The following is a 21,186-nucleotide window of genomic DNA, read 5'->3' as shown; positions in this document are numbered from 1 at the left end:
ATTCCCTCATCCCATGATCTTCTCCAGCTCCCCATGGCTGTTATCTCCAAGTTCTTTCCAGGGAACTGACATAAGAGCTGCCTAACCCTCGTTCCTATGCCCTTACCTTGTATCCCAGGCCTTGCCCATGACCAGGTCACTCTGTTTCTCCAATGCTCATCCCTTATTCCTGCCCTGAGCTTTGGCTAGAATACAGCCCTATGGATGGTCTCCAGGGACTTCCAAGAATAAAGTTGATTTCAGCCAGGCACGGTGGTGCATGCCTATAATCCCAGTGGCTCAGGAGGCTAAGTCAGGAGGATCATGAGTTCAAAGCCAGCCTCAGCAATGGTGATGCATTTAGCAACTCAGTGAGACCCTGTCTCTAAATAAGACACAAAATAGGCTGGGGATTTAGCCCAATGGTTGAATACCCCTGCCACCCAAAAAAAGAATAAAGCTGATTTCTTCTTTGTTTCCACCATTCATATTTGTTCAGTTCCTGTCACCTTCCTAGTCTTAGGGACTGGCCCTTTCAATGCGGTTTCCCAGCTCTGGGCTCTTGTCCTAGCTGTCAACCCTTCCTTTTGCAACACCAAACCAGAAACAAGAAGCAGGATGGGGGCTCAGCCCTGGGCCTGTGCATGCCAGGCCCTGAACAGAACTGTCCCTATAGACCAAACTAGATTTGGCGCCCTGGGTTGTAAGTTGGCCATCTGGTCTTCCTGACAGCTGTGTGCACCAGTCCCTGGGCTGCCTGGCCCATCCATTCTGGGCACCTTCAGATTCTGGTCATCCTCTTTCAGATACTCCAATTTATCAGAACCAAACTCCTCTCCTATTAAGAACCAGGAGCAGGCTGGGCATGGTGGCATACACCTGTAATCCCAGTGACTTGGAAGCTGAGGCAGGAAGATCACAAGTTCTAGGCCAGCCTCAGCAGTTAGGGAGGGCCTAAGCAACTTAGTGAAATCCTGTCTCAAAATGAAAAATAAAAAGGGCTGGGGATGTGGCCCAGTGGTAAAGTATGGAGGCACTCCCAGGGTTGAAGGGAGGTAGAGATTGGCCTAGCCTTGGGTTTTGGTTCCTATAGGCCTTGGGGCCAATTCAAGGCCTAGCCCAGCCCACCCTGTGGAAACCACCTTCCTGACTGCCCTTGTCCCGTACTGGTGATGTTGCCTGGTGGAAACTAAAATACCACAGCTCCATGGTCCCATAAACTCCTTCTTTTGACAGGCGTGAGCCCCAGGTTTTCTCTGGATCCTGACCTCCGGTATATTGCTTCCTCTCCCCGCATTGTTACAGAGGTGGCCTAGAGCGCTGCCACTTTCCACGCTTTCATTTGTGAGGCCGTTTGCCTGTTCTTGGGGTGTGCTCAACTGAGCGGATGGGTCCTGAACCCAGCTGAGCCTGGAAAGTGGGGTTCCCTCAGAGTACTGCCCTGTGCCCCATTTAAGGTCACTGGTATGTGGTAGGGGAGTGGGTGACCTTATGAATTAGTGTCTTCAGACAGATTTGTGATACTCGAAGCAGCTTTTAAGTCAAGCGCAGCGGTCAGAGCTATTTTGAGCCATGGCATCTCCCACAGCCACTCCAGGCTATCTTAGACAGTCCAAGCCCTGCTGGGGCTCGCTGCAGCCATCCCTCGGGGCCAGTGTTGTGGTTCAGAGGTGCTATGGCATGGGGGTGGTAAGGGAAACTTGCTTCTTTATTTTTCAAAACAGACACTCTCCCTGCCCTCTCCAAGGCTTTTTGTTTGTTTGTTTTTTAATAGTTTTTTAGTGGTCCTGAGGATTAAACCCAGGGCCTCGCACATGCTAGGCGAGCGCTCTCCACTGAGCTACAGCCCCAGCCCCTCTCCAGGGCTCTTCTGTGACAAGTTACAAACCTACTGCCAGGTTTCCCCAGGGCTCCACCTCAACACTCCCTTCTTGCTCCAGGAAGTGAAGCCAAGGGAGAAGCTCAGGTTGGAGAGCAGGAGGAGGCAGCCAGGAAAGCTTGGGGCCGGAGGGCTTTAGGGTAGGCTAATTCCTGGGGTGGGGGGACAGGGAGACAGCTCTGTGGGGTGGATGGCCCTGCCAGAGGTCAGAAGAGCTGAGGGCTTAAAGGTGTCCTGCTTCCCAAGTCTCCTGACAGCTATAGGCCTGCCTTCTTATAAGTCATGATGAGGATGTGGGCTGAGGACCAGAGGAGCTGGAGCCATCTCAAGACCCCAGGGTTGGAGCCCACTGATGTCAAGTGAGTGTCTTAAGGGCACAGATCCTCTGCTAGTGGCCCAGGAGGGGCCGGGTAGCCCTCAGCACCCAGTGAAGTCAGCAGCTGCTGAGCCGGCCAGGTGGGAGCGCTGGAGGGACTGTTGCTCCCACTAGTCCTCGTTCCGGGGGAAGAGAGGGCTCTGTGTAGACTGGTACCCGCAGAACCCTGGGGTGGTCCTTTAATCCTTCAGGAGCGCTGGATGCGGATGTGGACAAAAAGTGTGGCAGGGGACAGTGATGCCCCATCCTTGGAAAGCAGGTGGATGTGGCGGTACCCTGTAGGGACAGCAGCCAAGCATCAGATCCTTGGACCCAACTCCTGCCTGGTTCAGGGAGGGCCACATGGGGAAGTCAAGGGTCAAAGGTGAACAGGGCTTGAGGCTGGGACCCCATCCTGTTCCATCCCTACCAGCTTCCACCAACCTTGCTTCAGGCTGTTGAGAGGCAGTGTAAACTGGCCCACAAAGTCATTTGGGGAGGTGGTATCATAATCTTCTACCACAAACCGCACCAGCACCAGCTCTGGGGCCCGCAGCTGGAACTGCAGGATCTGGCCCCAGTGGGGATTGAAACCTAGGGCACAGGTGTAGTTGTCAGGGCCCAGTTGGCCCCAGGGCCTGCCCTGTGCCTTCCTCCTCTGCTGTTTGTGTCTGTCCCCTACTCCCACCCATGGGCCCACCTGCCCACCATTATTGAGCACATAGCTGGTCTCCTTCCGAGCACAGTCTGCGGGCACCCCATGGATCTCCACACGCACCAGGGGGTCCACAATGGAGCTGGGCTTCTCAGCATTCAGCTTGGGCAGCTGCTGGGCAGTTAGTACCTGGGGAAGGGAGGCAGGGAGCTTTGACCGGGCCCCTAATGGGGCCATGCCCACTCCTGCTCCCCTGCCAGGACAGGAAGCCTCTGGCCCTATCTACATGCAAGCCAACCAAGCCTGTGTGGACACAGACACTCAGGCCACTCTCACACCAGGCCGGCCCTGGCCTCCTGGTCTACTTCAGACTGGTGCCTCTCCAGAAAGAGCCCTGACCCGAGGCTGGATCTTGGTCCACGCTGCTGACCTGGACTGTTAGAGTAGTTCTGGGAGGTCCAGGGCATTCGGGGTCAAAGGTTGTGTCAGGTTGCCGTAGGCAGGCAGGTTTCAGGACATAGCCACACCGCCCATTGATGAGGAAGCGCCCTTCATTGAGGTCCATCTCATAACCTGGTGTCTGGAAGTTCAGGGCCACTGTGGACAAACAGGATTAAGCAGGGGCTTTTAGTGGCCCTCTCCTCACTGCCCAGTTTCAGGCGACTTGGCTAGAGAGGACACAGCTGTTTGCACAGAGGCCCAGCATCCTACTATCTGGTCAGAGATATCTGCCCCCACCATGACTTGCAGGAAGGGGGTCATAGTAGCAAGGGGACCCAATCCTACTGTCACCTGTACCTTCTCCCTGCTATCTCAAGTGTGGATGGTGGGGCTGGGCTGAGGTGCTAGAAAGGTCCCCACTCTCAGGGCTAGGCCTGGGTCAGAGCCAAAGCCTGAGAAGTCCTGGGGTTTCCATAACTAGCCCCAAAGGGACTATGCTACCCTCCTTTGGCAGGACTCGGTGTCCCCCAGAGCCTAACCCTGTCAGTCTTAACTTAGTAGGGCTGCCAGGTGTGTGTGCCCATACTTTTAAATTTCTAAAATTATAGAAACAGCTTTTAAAATAATTGTTGTTAACAGGATGCATATTTCTATCTTCTGGAAGGCTATGTGGCCCCTTCCCGCGGCTGCCCAGAGGCTACACCTACCTAATGGCATCTGCCTGCCCCACTCCTGTGGCCCCCGTGGCCCCTACTCACCCAGCTGACAGCCTGAGTTCCACATCTCCTGGGGGTTGTAGTTGGCCGAGTTCATCCGCAGACCCAGTGGATACACACGGGTCAGCTGGCGAGCATTGTGCCTGACAAAGCTGTTCCCTAGGGCAGAGTTTGGGCCAGGACTGTGACAGACTCTGGGGGTGTCCTTGCCCAGTGCCTGTAGCCTCCTGGAAACAGAGGCTGAACTCCCCCAATCCCAGCTTCCCACTCCCCTCTGACCTAGAGTGAGAGGGGACTCAGGAGGCTGCCAAAAGCCAAACAGAGGCAGGGACACAGCCTGGCACTACAGCCCCAACCCATAATTCCCACATTCCTGACTCCCTCGTGGAACACCTGGCCCCAGGCTGATCCCCTGCCACTCATCACTCATCCTGCCCACATCCTCCAGCCACACTCTGGGTTCCTGGAACCTTCCATAGGTCATGCCTCTGGGCCTACGTACAACCTGTTCCTCCTGTCTGGAAATTCCTTCCCCTCTTCCCCAGGCTGCTTCCTCCTCGCCCTTCAGGTGAGGTGTCTTCTCAAGCTTCACCTGCTCCCGAAAGACTTCTCTGATCTCACCCACTCGGGTCGGACTTCCCCAGCCCCCGTGATAGCCTGACTGATTACCCATCTATGTTTAGCTTACAACCGGGCTGTGAGCTCTGTGAAGGCAGACACAGGCCCTCTCCTGCTCGTGGCTCTCTCCTCCATCCACACCTAGCTCCACCTTGGGCCCTCATTCCCTGAATAGAGCCCCTCTCTGGGGTCCTGATCTCTTATGGCCCCCACAGTCTTTTCAATCTCTTCAGACCAATTTCAGGATACCCCCTGACCCTCCAGAGCCTGCAGGGTCCTACCACCCTCCTGCCGGGAAACACAGAATCTCCAGCTCCTACCTGCCTCCCGGATGAACTTCTTGGCCTTGCGCTCACTGAGGGAGCTGACCTGGTAGGGCTGGGGTGGTCCAGGGCCAGGGTTCAGGGTCCGCAGGCGGGTGGCCCAGCAGTACACAGCCAGGGCTGACAGCTCCGGGGAGATCTGCTTGGCCTGGGAGACCAGCTGCAGTGGGGGCCCCTGGTTGGAGCCCCCTAGTGCCACCTCCCTTCCCATCCCAACCTCAGCCCCTGCCAGTCCACTGGTCCACCCAGGATAGCTCACCTTCCTTCTCTGCTCTGCAACCTCCGCGGCTTCTTCCCCCTCCTCTTCCTCCTCCTCCCTGTCTGATAAAATTCGGCAGTCCTCCATGTGTGCAGCTGGTAGCTTCTTCCCCTTCACCAGGACCCGGCCTTTCAGCTTCTATAGAGGCCAATATGGACAGGTGAAGCCCTCCGGCCCCTCAGCAGCCAGTGGTCAGCCATTCAGCCACCACTGAGACTGATAGGGTTGGACACAGGAAGGAGACAGGTGAGCGATGTGGCTAATAGGAAAAAATAAGGAATAACCTACGAGGCCATCAATAGGTACAGCTAATAGAGTGCCTCCCTCCATCAGAATACCACACAGCAGCAGATACAAACAGGACAGCTCAGGCCTGAAAGGGAAGGGATCCTCTTCGAAACGGATCTTTCAAGAAAGAAGTGAGCAGAACGTGTAATGACATGAGCCTTTTTGTGTAACATTTAAAAGAGAAGTTATGTACATAGGTGTGTATGCACATGAATATTCTGGAAGGATTGTGGAATAGAATGGGGTGAGCCTGAGTAGAAGATGACCCATTTTTTCATTGTATACCCTTTGTATAGTTTGGTTTTTCTTTTACCCTATGTATGTTATTTTCATACTAATAACAAAATCAAATCTCACCCACACACAAAGGTGAGTCAGCATTCCTACATATTTGGCACTGGGAGGAAGAAAAGAATCTGTCAGAAGCTTAAAGGTTACGGGTCTTAAGAGAGCAGATCAGATGCTCTGGGGCTTGGGGGAAGGGAGGAAGGCCTCTGGCCAGAGGGCTGAGGAGGCGCTTAAGGTCCAGGGAAGGGCGGGGGACGCTGGGCTGGAATTCTGAGCAGGTGGCGCTTGGTGAGTGCAGCTGGCTGGGACTCTGTGGGCAGGGCAGCACCCGGTGAGGAGGGCTCTGAGTAAGGTAAGGGGATGGGTTGTGTCTAATCCGACAAGGAGAGCTAGAGGGCAGCACAGGGACAGATGAGTGGCAGGTATCAGGTGACCCGAGAAACAGGGAAAGGTTAAAGCAAAAGTGAGGGTTCCTGAACCAGAGAGGTGACATGAGCAGGGCTGGGTGGTGGACACCAGTCAGACCCTCCTCCCTCCCAGGCTGGGGGTTCTGGGAGCTTCACCTCTGGCGACGGCAGCTCCTCAGGATTCTGGGAGTCTAACGCCTGTATCACCAGCATGTCTCCCAGGATGGTTCGAAGGTGGCGAGCCATGGCAGCCTGCTGCTCCAACCCGCAGTGATTCTCAAGGGACAGGATGACAGGGTATGGGGACAACTGGGGAGCAAGAAGGGCAGCTGCTTAGAGCCACTGACTCTCCCTCAGTCACTCCCTTTCCTCTACATCTGGCCCCCAACTCCTTTAGGACAGGAAGGCAAAGGCAGAGCTCTGGAGATCCCATTTAGAGAGATCAAGTCCATGGGAAGTGGGACACAAGGGGCCAGTATGTATCAGCAGACCAGTTAGATCTGGGCCTCGGGGAAGGGGTGGACAGTCTGGGACACTGAGGGCAACTGCAGGAATGGAGTTCTTTTATAAATGCTCTGTGTGTCCATGACATTTACTGTGTCAACTATATTGCAATGTCCCACCATTATTTAATAGAACTATATAACTTGACTTTTTTTTTTTTTTTTGGTACTGAGGCTTGATCCCAGGGGTGCTCCACCCCTGAGCATGTCCCCAGCCCTGAGGAAAACCTTGAGGGTAGGAAAGAGAATATATCTTGGAGTTGCAATACTATGTAGATGCTCCTCTGAGATTCTCCCATGGCTTACTCTTTGGAAGTCATGAATAAAATTCTCTTTCCTACCCTCAAGGTTTTCTTTTTCTTTTTTGGTACCGGGGATTGAACCTAGGGGTATTTAACCCCTGAGCCACATCCCCAACCCTTTTTAATTTTTTTTTTCTTTGAGAAAGAGTCTTACTAAGTTGCTGAAGCTGGCCTCAAACTGGCAATTCTCCTGTCTCATCTACCCTAGTTGCTGACCCCAAGGTTTCTTCTGGAAATTTCGTGATGTTAATACATGCGTTAACCGTGAAGGTAGGAGGAGGGAGCACTGAGTCCAGCTTTATTCTTTCCCATTGACCAGTTTTCCCAGCAGCACTTGGTGAATGAGTGGCTCTCTAGACAGGGACTAAGGATAGCTGGTGTATGAATGGGGTGAGGGTCACTGGGAAGGCTCTGGGGCTGGGTATGGGGTCCTAAGAGCTCACCACGAAGGCATGGTCACGTACGGCTTGGATCACATCTCGGAAGAGGATCTTGGAGGTGAGTGTGTGGCCATGGTAGATGATAGGCTCCCCTCCTGGGCCTTCCCAACAGTCCAGTTCCACACAGCGGCATCCCTGGGCAAAGGCCCTGGACAGACACATGGATGGGCAAGGTGTTGTGTGGATGCCATAGAGCCAGGCCACGGTCAGGCCGAGCCAGGGAGGTCCCTGAAAGCCCAGCATAGGGGTTGAGCCCCATATCCCTCCCTAAGCTGGGCTCCCAAATGTGTTGACCCCACCCCAGCTGCAGTACCTAACATAGGCCTCCGTGCTGCTGAGCCCCCCAATCTGAGAGTCAGTCAGATAAGTATTGTGAGAGGAGGAGATGAAATAGTGGGCAAGAGGCTGGCCCATATCCTGGAACACACACGTGTGAGCCGTGTCCAGGGCAGCCCCCTCAGGTGACAGCAGGTACATCATAAAGCCATCCAGTGTCATCAGCTCATGCTTCTTGGCTACAGAAAAGGGCAGGAAAGAGCATTAGGCCACAGGGGCTCCCGTGTCCAGGCCCAAATACCCCTGTAATAACAACTAGAGCACCTACTGACTAGACTGCAGACACATGCCATTTAGTCTTCCACCACAACCTGTGAGGCAGACACATTATAATGCCAAGATACTGATGTGCAGTCTGAGTCTGCGAGTCAAGGTAACCTGCCCGACATGGCAGAGCCCCTTGGCTGGGAACCCAGAGCGGTCAGGGAGCGAGACTGGGCTGAGCTCCCCAAACCCACCTGTTTCATTGAGTTCATAGGTCTGGATGAGCTGCTGGGCACGGGCCAGGGTGGCGCCATCCTCACCCTGATCCTCCAGGAACTCCAGTAGCTCAGGAGCACTCAGCACACAGTCCTCGCCTGAGTATCGACTGAAGATCTCCTCCAACTCCGGGCGCTTCAGCAGCCGCCGCAGGAACTCCTCAATTTCAGCTCCCTCCAGACGCTCATTGTTGGAATGGTCACACTCCTGGAGAGCCGGGGATGGGAAGATACTCAACAGAAGCCACATGGAAGGAGGACTTGATCCCACTGTCCCACACCAAGACCCATCTCAGCTGCGAAGGCAATGACCCCCATTCCACAGGTGAAGAAACTAAGAGCAAGGCTCTGGTCATAGCCAGGGAACTGCAGAGTAGCAGGGTCTTGGGTTCAATGTCTCTCCCCAAAATGTGGGAGGAAAAATAATGATCCTGGGGCAGGGCTCAGCCCTGGTGCCACAGGGCCCCTCCAGGTGCACATACAACCATAACCATTACCACACTCACACACTCACACTTGGGGAGTGTGCAATAAGTGAAAATTCGCAGAGTAGTCCAGGTGCAGTGTTGGGCTGTGGATAGGTGCCACAGGCTCTCTTATCTTCTAGAGTCACAGTTTGGTCACAGCCCCTACACAGGTGTCTGCTGTGTGCCCTGACCACTTCCACACATGGAGAGCTACCCCAGTGTGCCCTGAGACTGTGTTCCCACACAGGCACGTGTGGAGGGGCCACACATGCCTCAGTGCAGGGTCCTACATGGAGGAGGGTGTGTGCGCCCAGGTGTCTGCAAACCAACTCCCGCCTGTGCTCCTTCGCCTTAGCCACACATGGTTACAGGTACAAAGGCGCCCTGCAGGCTGAGACATGAAAGCAGCTTTGCTGCTCACTTCAGAGGGCTAGGGCAGTGCCACCCAACCCTGGGCTCTGCCTGAGGATGAGAAAAGTTCTGGTTCACCACTCCTAGTCCCATCCTGGCCCAGTGGCCAGGGGGAGGGGAAAGAGTAACTAGGCCCAGATGTTGCTTTTCTGCAGGGAGAGCAGACTCCCTATAAAAAAGCCATAGTGGGAAGGAGTGCTGGGACCAGCAGAGTGGTGGCAGAGCCAGAGGGGCCAGGGTTCACCTTGAAGAGGCGGTAGGCATACATGTCATTCATGTCCACGTTGACCATCCTGAGGAGGCTCTTGATTTCCTTGAAGCTCATCTTACTATCCTGATTCGAGTCTGCCCGGTGCAGGTAGGAGTAGATCCAGGTGTGGGTGCTCAGGAAATAGCAGCAACAGGCTGGGTCCGACCCCGTCCCCACCCCAGTGGCAGGCAACTGACCCATAACTCACCACCACCTGGGTCTGGGGGCTCTGGGGTACAGACTTGACTTTCTAGCCAGCCTGTGGACTCCCTGGTCTCTGTCACAATGTGTTCTGCATGGGACTGGGCTCCCCAAACCAGAAGGTGTCTCCACCTTTAAAAGATCCTTCATCCTCGCTGAGGAGGGGCACTGCCTTCCTCCTTGGTGGCAACTCAGGCCAGGCCAGGCCAGGGTGAGTGTCCCCACTCAGTTCCAAAGACTAGAGGCCCTATCTCAGACCTAAAGGCAGGACCATGGCTTCCTTGGGGACTGGGGCTCCCTAAGGGACCGGTCCTCCCTCCCAGCACCAGCAGGATATTGGTCAAGCCGTTCGCGCTGGCTCATAGCATCGAGGCGAGCGCGCAGCTTGGCCAGGCCACGCACCCAGCGCTGGGCCTCCTCGGCGGTGGGTGCCGCCAGGTCCAGGTTCTTGCGGCGACCCTTGAAGGAGATGGTGAGGCAGCATGCAGGTGCGAAGGCGCCCCCGTAGCGCCGCAGGCCCTCGGACTGGTGCCCCTCGCGGACAGCCTCAATGTGCTGCACGAAGACTGTAGGCAGGCGGGGTCAGGTGGTGCCCGAGACCGTCCCCGCCTCCCACCCGGTGCCACCCCCTAGCCTGCTCACAGATGTGCTGCGAAGGTGCATGAGGGATGCGCCTCTGGAACCACACGCTCAGGCCGTCCTCCTGCAGCCGGTACAGCCGCTCCTCGTGCCACGTGCGTGAGCGGATCTTGCAGAGCCGGGAGCCCCGCAGCATGGCGCGCACGTCCTCGTCCTCTGTCAGGCCTGCAGGAAGGGACCTGGAACATTGGACCCAGCCAGGCAGCGTGCCGGCCAGAAGCTCCCACCTGCCCTCCCCAGCTGGTCCGCTGTGCCTTCCTTCCCTCTCTCCGAGCCCTGTCAGTGAGCTTCCCTGCCCCTCTTCTCATTCTAACAAGTCGCCAGCCATCACTGCACTTGGCTTTTGGCTTTGAGGCCCCAAACACCGCCCATCATCCTCCCTTCTGAGCAGGGGCCTCCGCAATCCCTGAGCACATGACAACCTTCAGGCAGGGCCTGGCACTCAGGCCTCACTAAAGGTCACCCTTTTTGCTACTACTTATATATCTATCTATATATATTTTAGTTGTAGATAGACACAACATGTTTACTTTTTTTTAATTTATTTTTATATGGTGCTGAGGATTGAACCCAGTGCCTCACACATGCCAGGCAAGGACTCTACCACTGAGCCACAACCCCAGCCCCTTTGCTACTACTCTATCAAAGCCTTCAAGCCCAGAATCTGCCACCAGTAGCAAGTTCCTTGATGTGAAACCAGTGGCCATCAGGAAAATAGTCTATCTAATCTAAATCTCTCTTGCTACAACCCAAGCTTCTCACTTTTGCCTTCCCAAGACAAGGGAGGATAGCAGAGGCCATCTGTCACCAGAGACACAGACCAACAACCCCAGAACCATCCCTGCCTGGCGGATCTCCAGGTACCAGGGAACCACTGCACTACACTGTCCTTCTGCTCTGCCCTCTTCTTCCTCTCACTGCCGCAGCCACCCTGGGCAGTGAGAGGTGGTAGAAGAGCAGGATTTAAATTCAGGGCTCTGGGGCAGGAGGTCCCAATTCTGTTACCTTCCGGTTACCCAGCCCTGGTGGCATTAACCTGTGACTGCTCTAAGCCTCGTGTTCTCCACTTATAAAATGGGAACCACAATAATACCTATTGCAAAATCCAAAATTTAGTAAAAAAAAATCCAAAACTCAGGGCTCTACGCCCCTGAACACACTGCCTGGCCCTGTGACGCCGGCTCTGAACCCTCTCTGCATAAGTCCGAAACCAAAGGGTTATGAGCCAGAGGACAATAGGACAAGTGGGAACCAAGCCACAGGAGAGTCCACACCCTGTGGAGGGAGGGGGACAGCCAGGAGGGATGAGGGCCCAGAGTTTCCAGAGAATAGGAATCTGGACCTGGATGTGAAGCCTCCACATTTTTTAATGTTGGCAACCAAATCAGATTGGAAAAACAAAAAACCAAAACCGCTGTGAGCCAAACAAAACTCCACATGCCTCTCTGCCTCCTTTTTTTTTGTAAGAAAAAATAACCCAGGATTGAACCCAGGGCCTCACACATGCTAGCAAGCACTGCACCACTTAGCCACGTACCCGGCTCTTCTTTTCAATTTTATTTTGAGACAGGATCTCGCTAAGTTGTTCAGTCTAGCCTCAAATTTGTGATTCTCCTGCTTCAGCCTCCTAAGCATGCACTGGCCACTGTGCCCGGCTCCTTCTTTTAATAAGCTCCAGTTGCAAACTCTGACCTAAGGAATCAGTCTTGGCACAGTGGCACATGCTTGTAATCCCAGCCACTAGGGAAGCTGAGGCAGGAGGATTGTAAGTTCAAGGCCAGCTTCAGCAATTTAGCAAGACCCAGTCTCAAAATAATAAAGAAGGGAGTTGTAGCTCCTGGATTCAATCTCCAGTACCAAAAAAAAAAAAAAGTATAAATCTAATCTAAATCTCTTTGGAGATTTGCATCATCTCTTGGACTGTTTGTGGGATCCTTTTTCTTTCTCTTACTAGTAGCTGAGTTCTTCAAGGAAAGGCTCAGTCCCTCACCTCCTCCAGGAAGGCTTCTTTGATTTGTCCTCAAATGGCAGTTCTCCCTTCCTAACCAAGAGTACCTTTTCCTTTAATTAACCATTAAAAAACCCTATATTATAATTTCAGGGAAATTTATCAGGCCTGAGGGCAGAATGAGGTCTTATTTCCTCCCCAAAGCATTAGTTTATAGAAAGGCCCACAGTTGGGGGCTAATTGCGCTCTATCCCAGTCCTGCCCAGTCTTTCCTGAGCTCAAGGCAGAGGCTTGACAGGGTTTCTGAGCATTAGCTGAGCATGGAATCACCTGGGGGTGCAGAGACGCTGATGCAGCAGGTGTGGGGTACAGCTTGGGCATCTGTATTTAAAATTCTTACCTTATGCCTTTGAGGGTCACAGAGAAGCAGGATCTCAGGGGCAGGAGAAACCTGCCCTTCTTGTACCCAAGAAAGGGTACCTGCTGGGGCCAGCCTGGGGCCCTCACAGCTCGAAGAGATTTCTTGGGCACTTGACTTTGACCCTCTGGGTCAGCACCCACTTGCCCGCCCCCTGGTCAGGAAGGAGAGGTGGAACCCTCCTCCTCTTTCCATTCAAGAGCCAGACACCCCTGCGCTGCAGGCTTCCCACCACACTCAGGCCACCTCTGAATTCTCTCCTGAGAAACATCAGGGGGAGCAGGTCAGGGGAACCTGCAGTGCCACTGTGGGTGGCCCACTCCACCCCCCCAGCCCTGGGAAAGGCTCTGCAGCAAGGCCACCTCCCCTAACAGGCCGGAAATGGAGGTGAGTCACTCAGCTTCTGTTTTGTCCAGAGCTTTCTGCAAACAGGCCACAAAGACAGGCAGCCTGCATGCCAGATGCCCCCTGGCAGGTTTTCACATGGAGGGGGCTGCTACTCCGTGCCTTTGCCCCCAGCTCCCTTGGAGCCTGCTGAGTAGAGAAGAGGGGTAACATTCCAGGCTGCCCACCCAAGTGGCACTGGCCTCTGAATCACATGGTCCCCAAACCTCTCTAACTACACATTAGGTGTGTAGCCAAAGGAAAAGTCGAACAAAATGAGGATCAACACAGGCTGGGCCTGGGGCTGAGTCCTGAGGCTGGGAGCCTTCTAAACCATGGGCAGTGAGGCTGTCCAGGAGCAAGGGCGGGGCCAGCAGACACAAGAGGCAAGGTCAGCAGGAGGGCCTGGCTCGCTCTCTACTTAGCCACCCAGGAAAACATCTGTAGGTCCGTCCAGGCCCCAATTCACAGATGTTGCCCCAATCTCATTCTTGTGGGCCCTGAACAGGTGCATAAGCCCCCCACCTCCTCTGTCTGTGGGTTTTCTATCTGACCTGAGGCCAGTCCCAAGGCCACTCTTCAAAGAAATGAAATAATAGCAGGAAAAAGGAGGGTGAATAGCCAGAGAGTGGGGACAGCCCAACTGTCCATCCCAGATGAATGGATAAGCACAAGGTGGCAATATGCACACAACACGGTGTCGCTCAGCCTTAGGAAGCCTTAGGAAATCTGACACATGCTGCAATTCAGATGAACCCCCAAAACACAATGCCACATGAAAAAAGCCAGGCGCAAAATGATAAGCAGTGGGTGATTCCACTTATTTGAGGCTCTCAGAAGAGGCAAATTCATAGACAGAAAGTAGTTTAGAGGTTGCCAGGAGCTGAGGGAGGAAAGAAGGTGGGGGTTACTGCTTAATTATTACAAAGTTTCTATTTGGGGCTGTTTTGGAAATAGGTAATAGTGGTGGTTGCACCTATTAGAATTAATGCCTGTGAATTGGCCACATAAAAATGGTTAGAATGGTCAAGTTTATGTTATATCTATTTTATCAGTTGTTGTTGTTGTTGTTTTTTAAGCTGAGGATTGACCCAGGGTGCTTTACCACTAAGCTACATCTGCGGTCCTTTTTATTTTTATTTGTGGTACCAGGGATTGAATCCAGGAGCACTTAACTACTGAGCCACATCCCCAGCCCTTTCAATTTTTTGAGACAGGGTTTTGCTAAGTTGCTGAGGCTAGCTTCGAACTTGTGATCCTCTTGCCTGGGATTACAGGTGTGCACCACAGTGCCCAGCACTTTACCCCTACTTTAAACATTTAATAATATACCAGAAACCACTGTATACTTTACTTGTGTGTGTGTGTGTATGTGTGTGGTTGGTTGTGTGTGGTGCTAGGGACTGAACCCAGGGCCTTGTGCATGGGAGGCAAGCACTCTACCAACTGAGCTATATCCCCAGCCCCACTGCATACTTTAAATGTATGCATAATGTGGTATATGAATTAATCCTGGGGAGAAGGAACTGGGACTGAACCCGGGGTGCTCTACCCCTGAGCTTCATCTCCAGCCCTTTTAATTTTTTAAGATTTTTTTTTAAGAGAGAGAGAGTGAGAGAGAGAATTTTTTAATATTTATTTTTTAGTTCTCAGCGGACACAACATCTTTGTTGGTATGTGGTGCTAAGGATCAAACCTGGGCCACACGCATGCCAGGCGAGCGCGCTACCGCTTGAGCCACATCCCAGCCCCTAATTTTTTATGATTTTGAGACAGGGTCTTGCAAAGTTTCTGTGGCTGGCCTCAAACTTTCCATCATCCCACCACAGTTTCCAGAGTCACTAGGATTATAGGTGTGTGTGACTGTGTCCAGCTCACCGTGGCTAAAGGTCCAAGGAATGTTACCCATTACGGTTACTGCTATGTGTGAGGCATTGTTTCATCCATGATTTCAATGATGAAGACTGATTTAGTTTTTGCTGTAAGGTTTGGGCTTTGTCTCTCCCCCCTCTCTTTCTCTCTCATTTTTTGTGTGTGGTGCTAGGGACTGAATTCTAGCACATGCTAGGCAAGCACTTGACCACTGAGCTACACTCAAGTCCATTTCGTTGTTATTTTTTGGAAGGGTACTGGGGATTGCACTCAGTGGCACTCAACAACTGAGCCGCATCCCCAGCCCTTTTTTGTATTTGATTTAGAGACCAGGTCTCACTGAGTTGCTTAGTGCCTTGCCATTGCTGAGGCTGGCTTTGAACTCATGTCCCTCCTGCCTCAGCATCCTGAGCTGGTAGGAAATCAGGAGTGTGCCATGTGCCTGGCTCATTTTATTTCTTTATTTTGAGAAAGGATCTCACCAAGTTGCTGAGGCTGACTGTGAACTTGTGATCTTTCTGCCTCAGTCTCCCAAATCACTGGGATTATAGGTTTGCCCACTGCATCCAGCATGCATTAATATCTTAATAATAAAAGTTGCTAACCTGGTGCAGTGGCACATGCCTGTAATCCCAGCAATTGAGGAGGCTGAGGCAGGAAGATCGAAAGTTGGAGGCCAGCCGGGCTTGGGGGCATATGATTTCAATCTTAATGCCTTGGGAGGCTGAGGCAGGAGGATTGAGTTCAAAGCCAGCCTCAGCAACAGAAAGGCGCTAAGCAATTGTATCTAAATAAAATACAAAATAGGGCTGGAATGTGGCCCTGAGTTCAATCTCTCCTACAAAAAAAAAAAAAAAAAGAGAGAGAGAGAGAGAGACAGAGAGAAAGAAAGTAAGTTAGAGGCCAGCTTCACAATTTAGTGAGACCCTGTCTCAAAATAAAATGAAAAACAGGGCTGGGGATGTAGTTCAGAGGTAGAGTGCTTCTGGGTTAAATCTCTTGTACCAAAAAAGAAAATTAACAAACAAATAATAACAAAAGCTGCTAAAGAGGCAAAGAACATCTAGCCAACCCCTCTGTGGTCACCAGTGGGTGAATGGTAGAGTCTGATCAATCTGGGAGTTGGAAGAATCTAATCCCAAATGAGAAAAGGCACAGGGCACTCAGTTTAGGGCCTGGCCCATAGTAGGTGCAAATAATAACAAAGACAGGACCAGGACCGGGGGCAGGCTCTGGAGGTGAGTGGTGCCCCAGGAAGGAAGAAGCAGCTGCCTTCCTCATACCCGGGGGCTCCATACGGGTCCATTTCTGGACAGGATGAGGTTCCTCCCACCCACTGAGCCCCAGGGGCTCAGATACCTTCCCTGAGCCCACTGCTCAGCTCGGCCCCAGAGAAGCCCATGGCCTAGCATTTCTAACTTTGGCCTTCACCAGGCCCTATGATCTGGGGTCTCTGTAGTTCGCCTCGGTGGCCAGAGCCAACAGCCAGAGCCAACAGCCAGAGACTGCCTCAATAACCAGGGCAGTCTTAGGAGAGCCACTGAAGCTCAGAGAGGGCAAGCTGTGCACTTGAAAATATTGCAGGTCATCTAAGGCCAGGGTGGGTGCAGAGGTGGCCGTGTAGGGTGCTGGCAGGCCAGCATAGGTCTGGGGAAGTAGCAGGGGCATTGTGTTGTTCTGGGTGTGTAATAGGGGTGGTATGCAGAGGGCAGGGTGTGTAAGGAGGGGTTGGTCTCCTGTCAGGGTCTGTGCAAATAGGGGTGTGTGTATGGGGGAAATGTTGGGGAGGGAAATAGGCAGTGTGTGTGTGAGAGCCAGTGCATACTCAGGAAGGGTGCCCAGGGCTCCTGCAGGAATTCGAGACATGCAGGGAACAGAGTTTGTGCCAAGGCCAAGGGCAGGAAATGAGCAGCGTTTCCTAGTGCCCGGCCCCAGGAAATGCTGGGAGAGGACAAGCAGAAGGACAGGTTCCCAAACACCTTCCCACCTTGGCCCCTTAGTCAGCAGGCAGTCCTTGCACAGTGGGTCCCCCTCACTCCAGCTGGCAGCCACACCCAGGCTGGAGGCAGGGAACACCCGTGTCCACAGCATTCTTGGAAGAATAAACAAAGGCAGGAAGGGTGGGTGGTGCGCCCCCTGACCATGCCAGGTACATGGAGGTAGCAGCACCTTCCCGGTGGGGCCAGAAGAGGCATGAAGCCTGTTGGTGACAGAGGTGAGACTGGGGGCAGGGAAAAGGTGAGGGGGCCACAGGACATGAGAAAGCCAACCCATGCTTAGGATGTCCCTGTTTAGCCTGGAGGGCTACCCAGCCCTCTCCACCACCAAGCCAGCACCTGCCAGGGATGGGGGTCACTGTGGAGACCCCCACTTGCCAACCCCACCAATGACAGTCCCACTCACCCTGCAGGAGACGTCCTAGATGGGCCATCGGGAGAGCCCAGGGGTGGGTGCAGGCATGGAGAGGACAGAACAGGATTGTGCCTACTCAGTCCTCTGCCTGCTGGGAGGATTAGGGGTCAGGGCGGAGCATCAGGGCACAGGCGCAGACAGGGCTCTGGGGAGCTGGGACTGCTGGATAAAACTCAGGGCAGCAGTTAAATGTGAATTTCAGGAAAACGACGAATGCTTTTTTAGTATAAGCATGTCCCATAGGGCTGGGGTGTAGCTCAGTGGTAGAGCACTTGCCTAGCATGTGTGAGGCCCTGGTTGCACCCTCAGCACCACAAAGGAAAACAAAAACAAAAACAAAAAACCTAGCAGGACCTCTGGAGGTTGGCCGGCCACCTTGGAGAGAGCAGCAGCAGGCCCCCGCCAGGTGGAAGCTTCTCTTTCAATTGTCTTAGGAGCCTGGACCGGGGTTCAAATCTCTCAGCTACACCCAGCTTTGAACCTGGGTGAGTTATAGAACCTCTCTGAGCCTCAGCTTCCTTATTTGTAAAAGGAGGCTCTGGGTACCGCCTACCTCATGTGATTATGAGCAAAGGTGATTAATACTCCAGGAGCACCTGGTGTTAATTAATATTTGTTCATTTGATAACAGAGAGCACCATGGTACCCAGGCTGGGGCACAGGCAGACGCTCTTAACTGCGCAGTCTTGGGTGGGGGCTTCACCCCTTCCCATTTCAAGTTTCTCACTTGTCACCAGGAAGCGCACTTTCCCACAGGGATGTCAGAGGACTAAGTGGGATCACCAGCAGGGGGTTCCCTGGGCTGTCTTCCCACCTCTGCATATTCCTGGCCAAGCCAGGGCTCAGCCCTGGGCTGGGGATGCTCCCATTGGGGAGGAGGGGAGTCCTCCCTGGTTAGCTTCATTCTCCCTTGTGTGGTCCAAAGAAATGTTCTTTCCCTTGGGTCCCTCTGAACCGCTCCCTGCCCTAGTTCCCTGACCTGATCTGAAGTAAGATCAGTTGTCTTAGCCTAAGGGGTGTGGTGAAGGCCCTGGAAGAGCAGGGTGTAGGCTCTTCTTGGGAGGGGCAGAGGCTCTGGTGGTAGTGGAAGCTACTTGTGTGGTAGGCCTAGGCCTTGGTCCCCCATGGCCTGAAGCACTAAGCCCCAGGACACCTGGGTCTTGTCTCCACCCTGTCCTTGGGCTCAGTGGGGTTTGATAAGGGCTGTCCCTACAGACCTACATTCCTCTCAGGGATCACTCAGCAGTCACTCAGCAGGATGAACCAGTGTGAGAGGGAGGGTGGCCAAGATGACATTCCAATTCTCAACATAGTTCCTGACAGTGTCACCCTTGTGAGGTGCCCAGAGCGCCTGGGCAGCCTTACTCAGATGTTGGGTGCCGAGTTAGGCTAATAATTATGCATCCACGGGCTGGGGATGTGGCTCAAGCGGTAGCACGCTCGCCTGGCATGCGTGCGGCCCAGGTTAGATTCTCAGCACCACATACCAACAAAGATGTTGTGTTCGCCAATAACTAAAAAATAAATATTAAAATTCTCTCTTTCTCTCTCTCCCTCTCTCACTCTCTCTTTAAAAAAATATATATATAAAAAAAAAATCATGCATCCACTAGCATCCAAGCTCCCCAGTTGGCAAGTCTCTGTCAACCACTGCTGCAGCCATGGCCAGCACCTGGCCTACTGATGGACAGAGGCAGCCAGGTGTGCAGTGGCCTCAACTATATTTTCCCTTGGCATCCATACCCCCATCAGGGGCTGACTCCACTTCTTTGGCTCCTTGATAGCCCTTGGAGGGCACACTGGCACATGCCTGTAATCCCAGTGGCTCAGGAGGTTGAGGCAGGAGGATCACAAGTTCAAAGCCAGCCTCAGCAACTTAGCATGGTCCTGAGTAATTTGGTGAGACCCTGTCTCTAAATAAGATATCAAAAGAGCTGGAGATGTGGTTCAGTGGTTAAGCACCCCTGGGTTCAATCCCTGGTACCAAAACCAACCAAACAAACAAATAAAAACCTTGGCTGTCTTGGCAGTGGATCCCCTTACCATGGCCATGCCTTATCCCCAAATAACACTGCTTCTTAGCCCAGAGAATGGTACCACCTAACCAGAGACGCCTTCCAGACGGCGCATCACAGAGCCCCCTTGTCTACCCACACCCCTGCACTAGCCCAAGTCTGAGCTCCGACACCTTTCCCCAGCTACTCCTCCGCCATCCTCCTATGGGTCCCCTTGTTCCGCTCTGGCTTTCTCTACCCACTGCCATATAACTCCTGCTCGAGAACTTTCTGGGGTTCCTACTGCCTTCCGAATAGGGTCTATAACTCTACAGGGAGAAGTTGTGAATAGCCCCCCCCACCTGCTTCTCCCTTTTCCATTCCAATCGCCCTCCAGCTTTGGGGTGTAGCAGGGCCCTCACTGGCTCCCTGACATTACATTTACCCCACTCCTTTCTGGGTCTCATTCTTACTTCCACTATCTGACCTGTTTGCTGATGTGCTCAGCTCTCTAGGGACAGAGCACACAATAAATGCTGGACACGTGCATTATTGATGGGAGCGTAGGGCAGGTCTTGGCAAATAAAGCACAGTGTTCAGATCATAGTCTGTGCCCAATAAATTCAGGTGGAATGAGTGAGAGAAGGGCGCAGTGGTGGAGGGAAGGCAAGGTTGGTAACTGGGACATCTGAATTCTGCCTGAAGATTGGCCCCGGTGTTTCTGGGCAGCCCTGTTTTTCTGCCCTGTCTTTCCCTAGTTCTATGCCTGATCCCTCTGTCACCAACTGCTACCAATGGCAGTTCTCTAGTAAGGTACTTTACTTTTATAAAATGCTCTCATCTATTCCTCCATTATTATTCAAAGCCCTCACCCCAATAAGTCTCACTTCACCCATACTCTGAGGGTGCCAGTGGTGTGCTGGAGCACAGCCTGGGTGCCCTTCATTCACTATGTGATCCCAAATTCCTTGACCTCTCTGAGTCAGTTTCCTCACCTGTGAGGTGAGGATTACACCTCCTACCTCTCCGGAAGGTGCCCAGGATTGTATGATTGCATGTGTAAGTCACCCTGTGTCTGGCTGTTTCTGAGACATGCTTAATATGCCAGTTACATTCCTTCCGAGCTAGTGACTTCCCTTAAGTCTGAGCTGGGAACTTGGGCTTTCTGACAGCCCTGCCAGTACTGTGTCGCTGGAGTTGGAGTTCTCTTGGGAGGCCACTCTCTTTCAATGAACCGGCCTCAGATATCTCATCCTTCCCAAGGGCCGCCAAGAACCTTGGATGTCCTGGGAACCCATAGAAGAGAGCCGGGTGAAGGACACTCCAAGCCTTTATCTCCCCCTCCACTTCCCTGTCCCCTGGAACCCCATCCTCGTCCCAGGCCCAAATTCACACTCTGGTGACACGCCCCGCGGGCGCCTCCTGGTGGCGCGGACATCCTGGATGCCTGGCTCTGCCAGGGAACCTCGGGTGACCCCAGGTGCGACCCCCAGTTGAGACGGAGCATGCAATCTTCACCATTGCTTCCCAGCCCCATGCCGCCTGGGAATCCCAGAAGTGACTGCCCGGAACATCCCGCTCCTCCCGGAGCCCCCCCCTGAACTCCCGCTGCGTGTCACTGACCCATCTTTTTCAGCGCCCGCAGACCGGGCCTCTTGGTGCCGCCGTCCGGAGACGCTGGCGAGGGCTGGAGCGTGAGGGGCGCGGAGACCTGTGCAGGCACCGGAGGCTCCTCAGGCAGGCGGCGGCACCTCCTCCAGTAGCCGCACAGCATGGCGTGGTGGGGCCGGGGCCGGGCCCGGGGTCTGCGCTTGGGGACACACCAGCGGCGACACCGCTCGTGCCCGGCCCCGGCTCTCTGCGCGGTCCCGAGCCAAGAAACTTAGCGGCGCCGGGAGAGTCGGGAGGAGGAGACCTTGGGA

At 53.6% G+C, this 21,186-nt stretch overlaps 1 protein-coding gene across 5 annotated transcripts; it reads right to left on the bottom strand.

The window, feature by feature from the left end:
• Positions 1 to 1,666: 1,666 nt before the first annotated feature.
• Plcd3 (phospholipase C delta 3) lies at positions 1,667 to 21,185 on the bottom strand. 5 transcript variants are annotated; one of them, XM_078041956.1, is made up of 15 exons: positions 20,888 to 21,185; positions 10,240 to 10,401; positions 9,935 to 10,163; positions 9,391 to 9,520; positions 8,248 to 8,476; positions 7,767 to 7,968; positions 7,457 to 7,601; positions 6,365 to 6,517; positions 5,226 to 5,363; positions 4,964 to 5,141; positions 4,068 to 4,184; positions 3,299 to 3,465; positions 2,922 to 3,057; positions 2,658 to 2,807; positions 1,667 to 2,510 (listed from the first exon to the last, which is right to left on the bottom strand). In XM_078041956.1, the coding sequence occupies exons 1-15, from the start codon at positions 21,036 to 21,038 to the stop codon at positions 2,422 to 2,424; spliced, it is 2,376 nt and encodes a 791-aa protein (XP_077898082.1). In that variant the 5' UTR covers positions 21,039 to 21,185; the 3' UTR covers positions 1,667 to 2,421. The 5 variants fall into 5 exon arrangements, with proteins under 5 accessions (XP_077898082.1, XP_013215365.2, XP_005328195.2 ...); XM_013359911.4 differs by having other exon boundaries at positions 4,964 to 5,126; XM_005328138.5 differs by having other exon boundaries at positions 4,964 to 5,114.
• Position 21,186: the final 1 nt, after the last annotated feature.

This window comes from Ictidomys tridecemlineatus, chromosome 3 (genome assembly GCF_052094955.1).
Source record: "Ictidomys tridecemlineatus isolate mIctTri1 chromosome 3, mIctTri1.hap1, whole genome shotgun sequence".
Lineage (NCBI taxonomy): Eukaryota > Metazoa > Chordata > Mammalia > Rodentia > Sciuridae > Ictidomys > Ictidomys tridecemlineatus.
Note: the sequence above shows the minus strand (reverse complement) of the source record. Positions and strands in the feature narration are given on the sequence as shown.

Excerpts from the sequence above, each read along its gene's own strand:
- Plcd3 (XM_078041956.1), bottom strand. The coding sequence starts at position 21,038 with ATGCTGTGCGGCTACTGGAGGAGGTGCCGCCGCCTGCCTGAGGAGCCT. Across the intron at positions 5,364-6,364 it reads AGGAGCTGCCGTCGCCAGAG|AAGCTGAAAGGCCGGGTCCT; the intron begins GTGAAGCTCCCA and ends TGGCCTCTATAG. Across the intron at positions 3,466-4,067 it reads GAACTCAGGCTGTCAGCTGG|TGGCCCTGAACTTCCAGACA; the intron begins GTGAGTAGGGGC and ends GTTTGTCCACAG.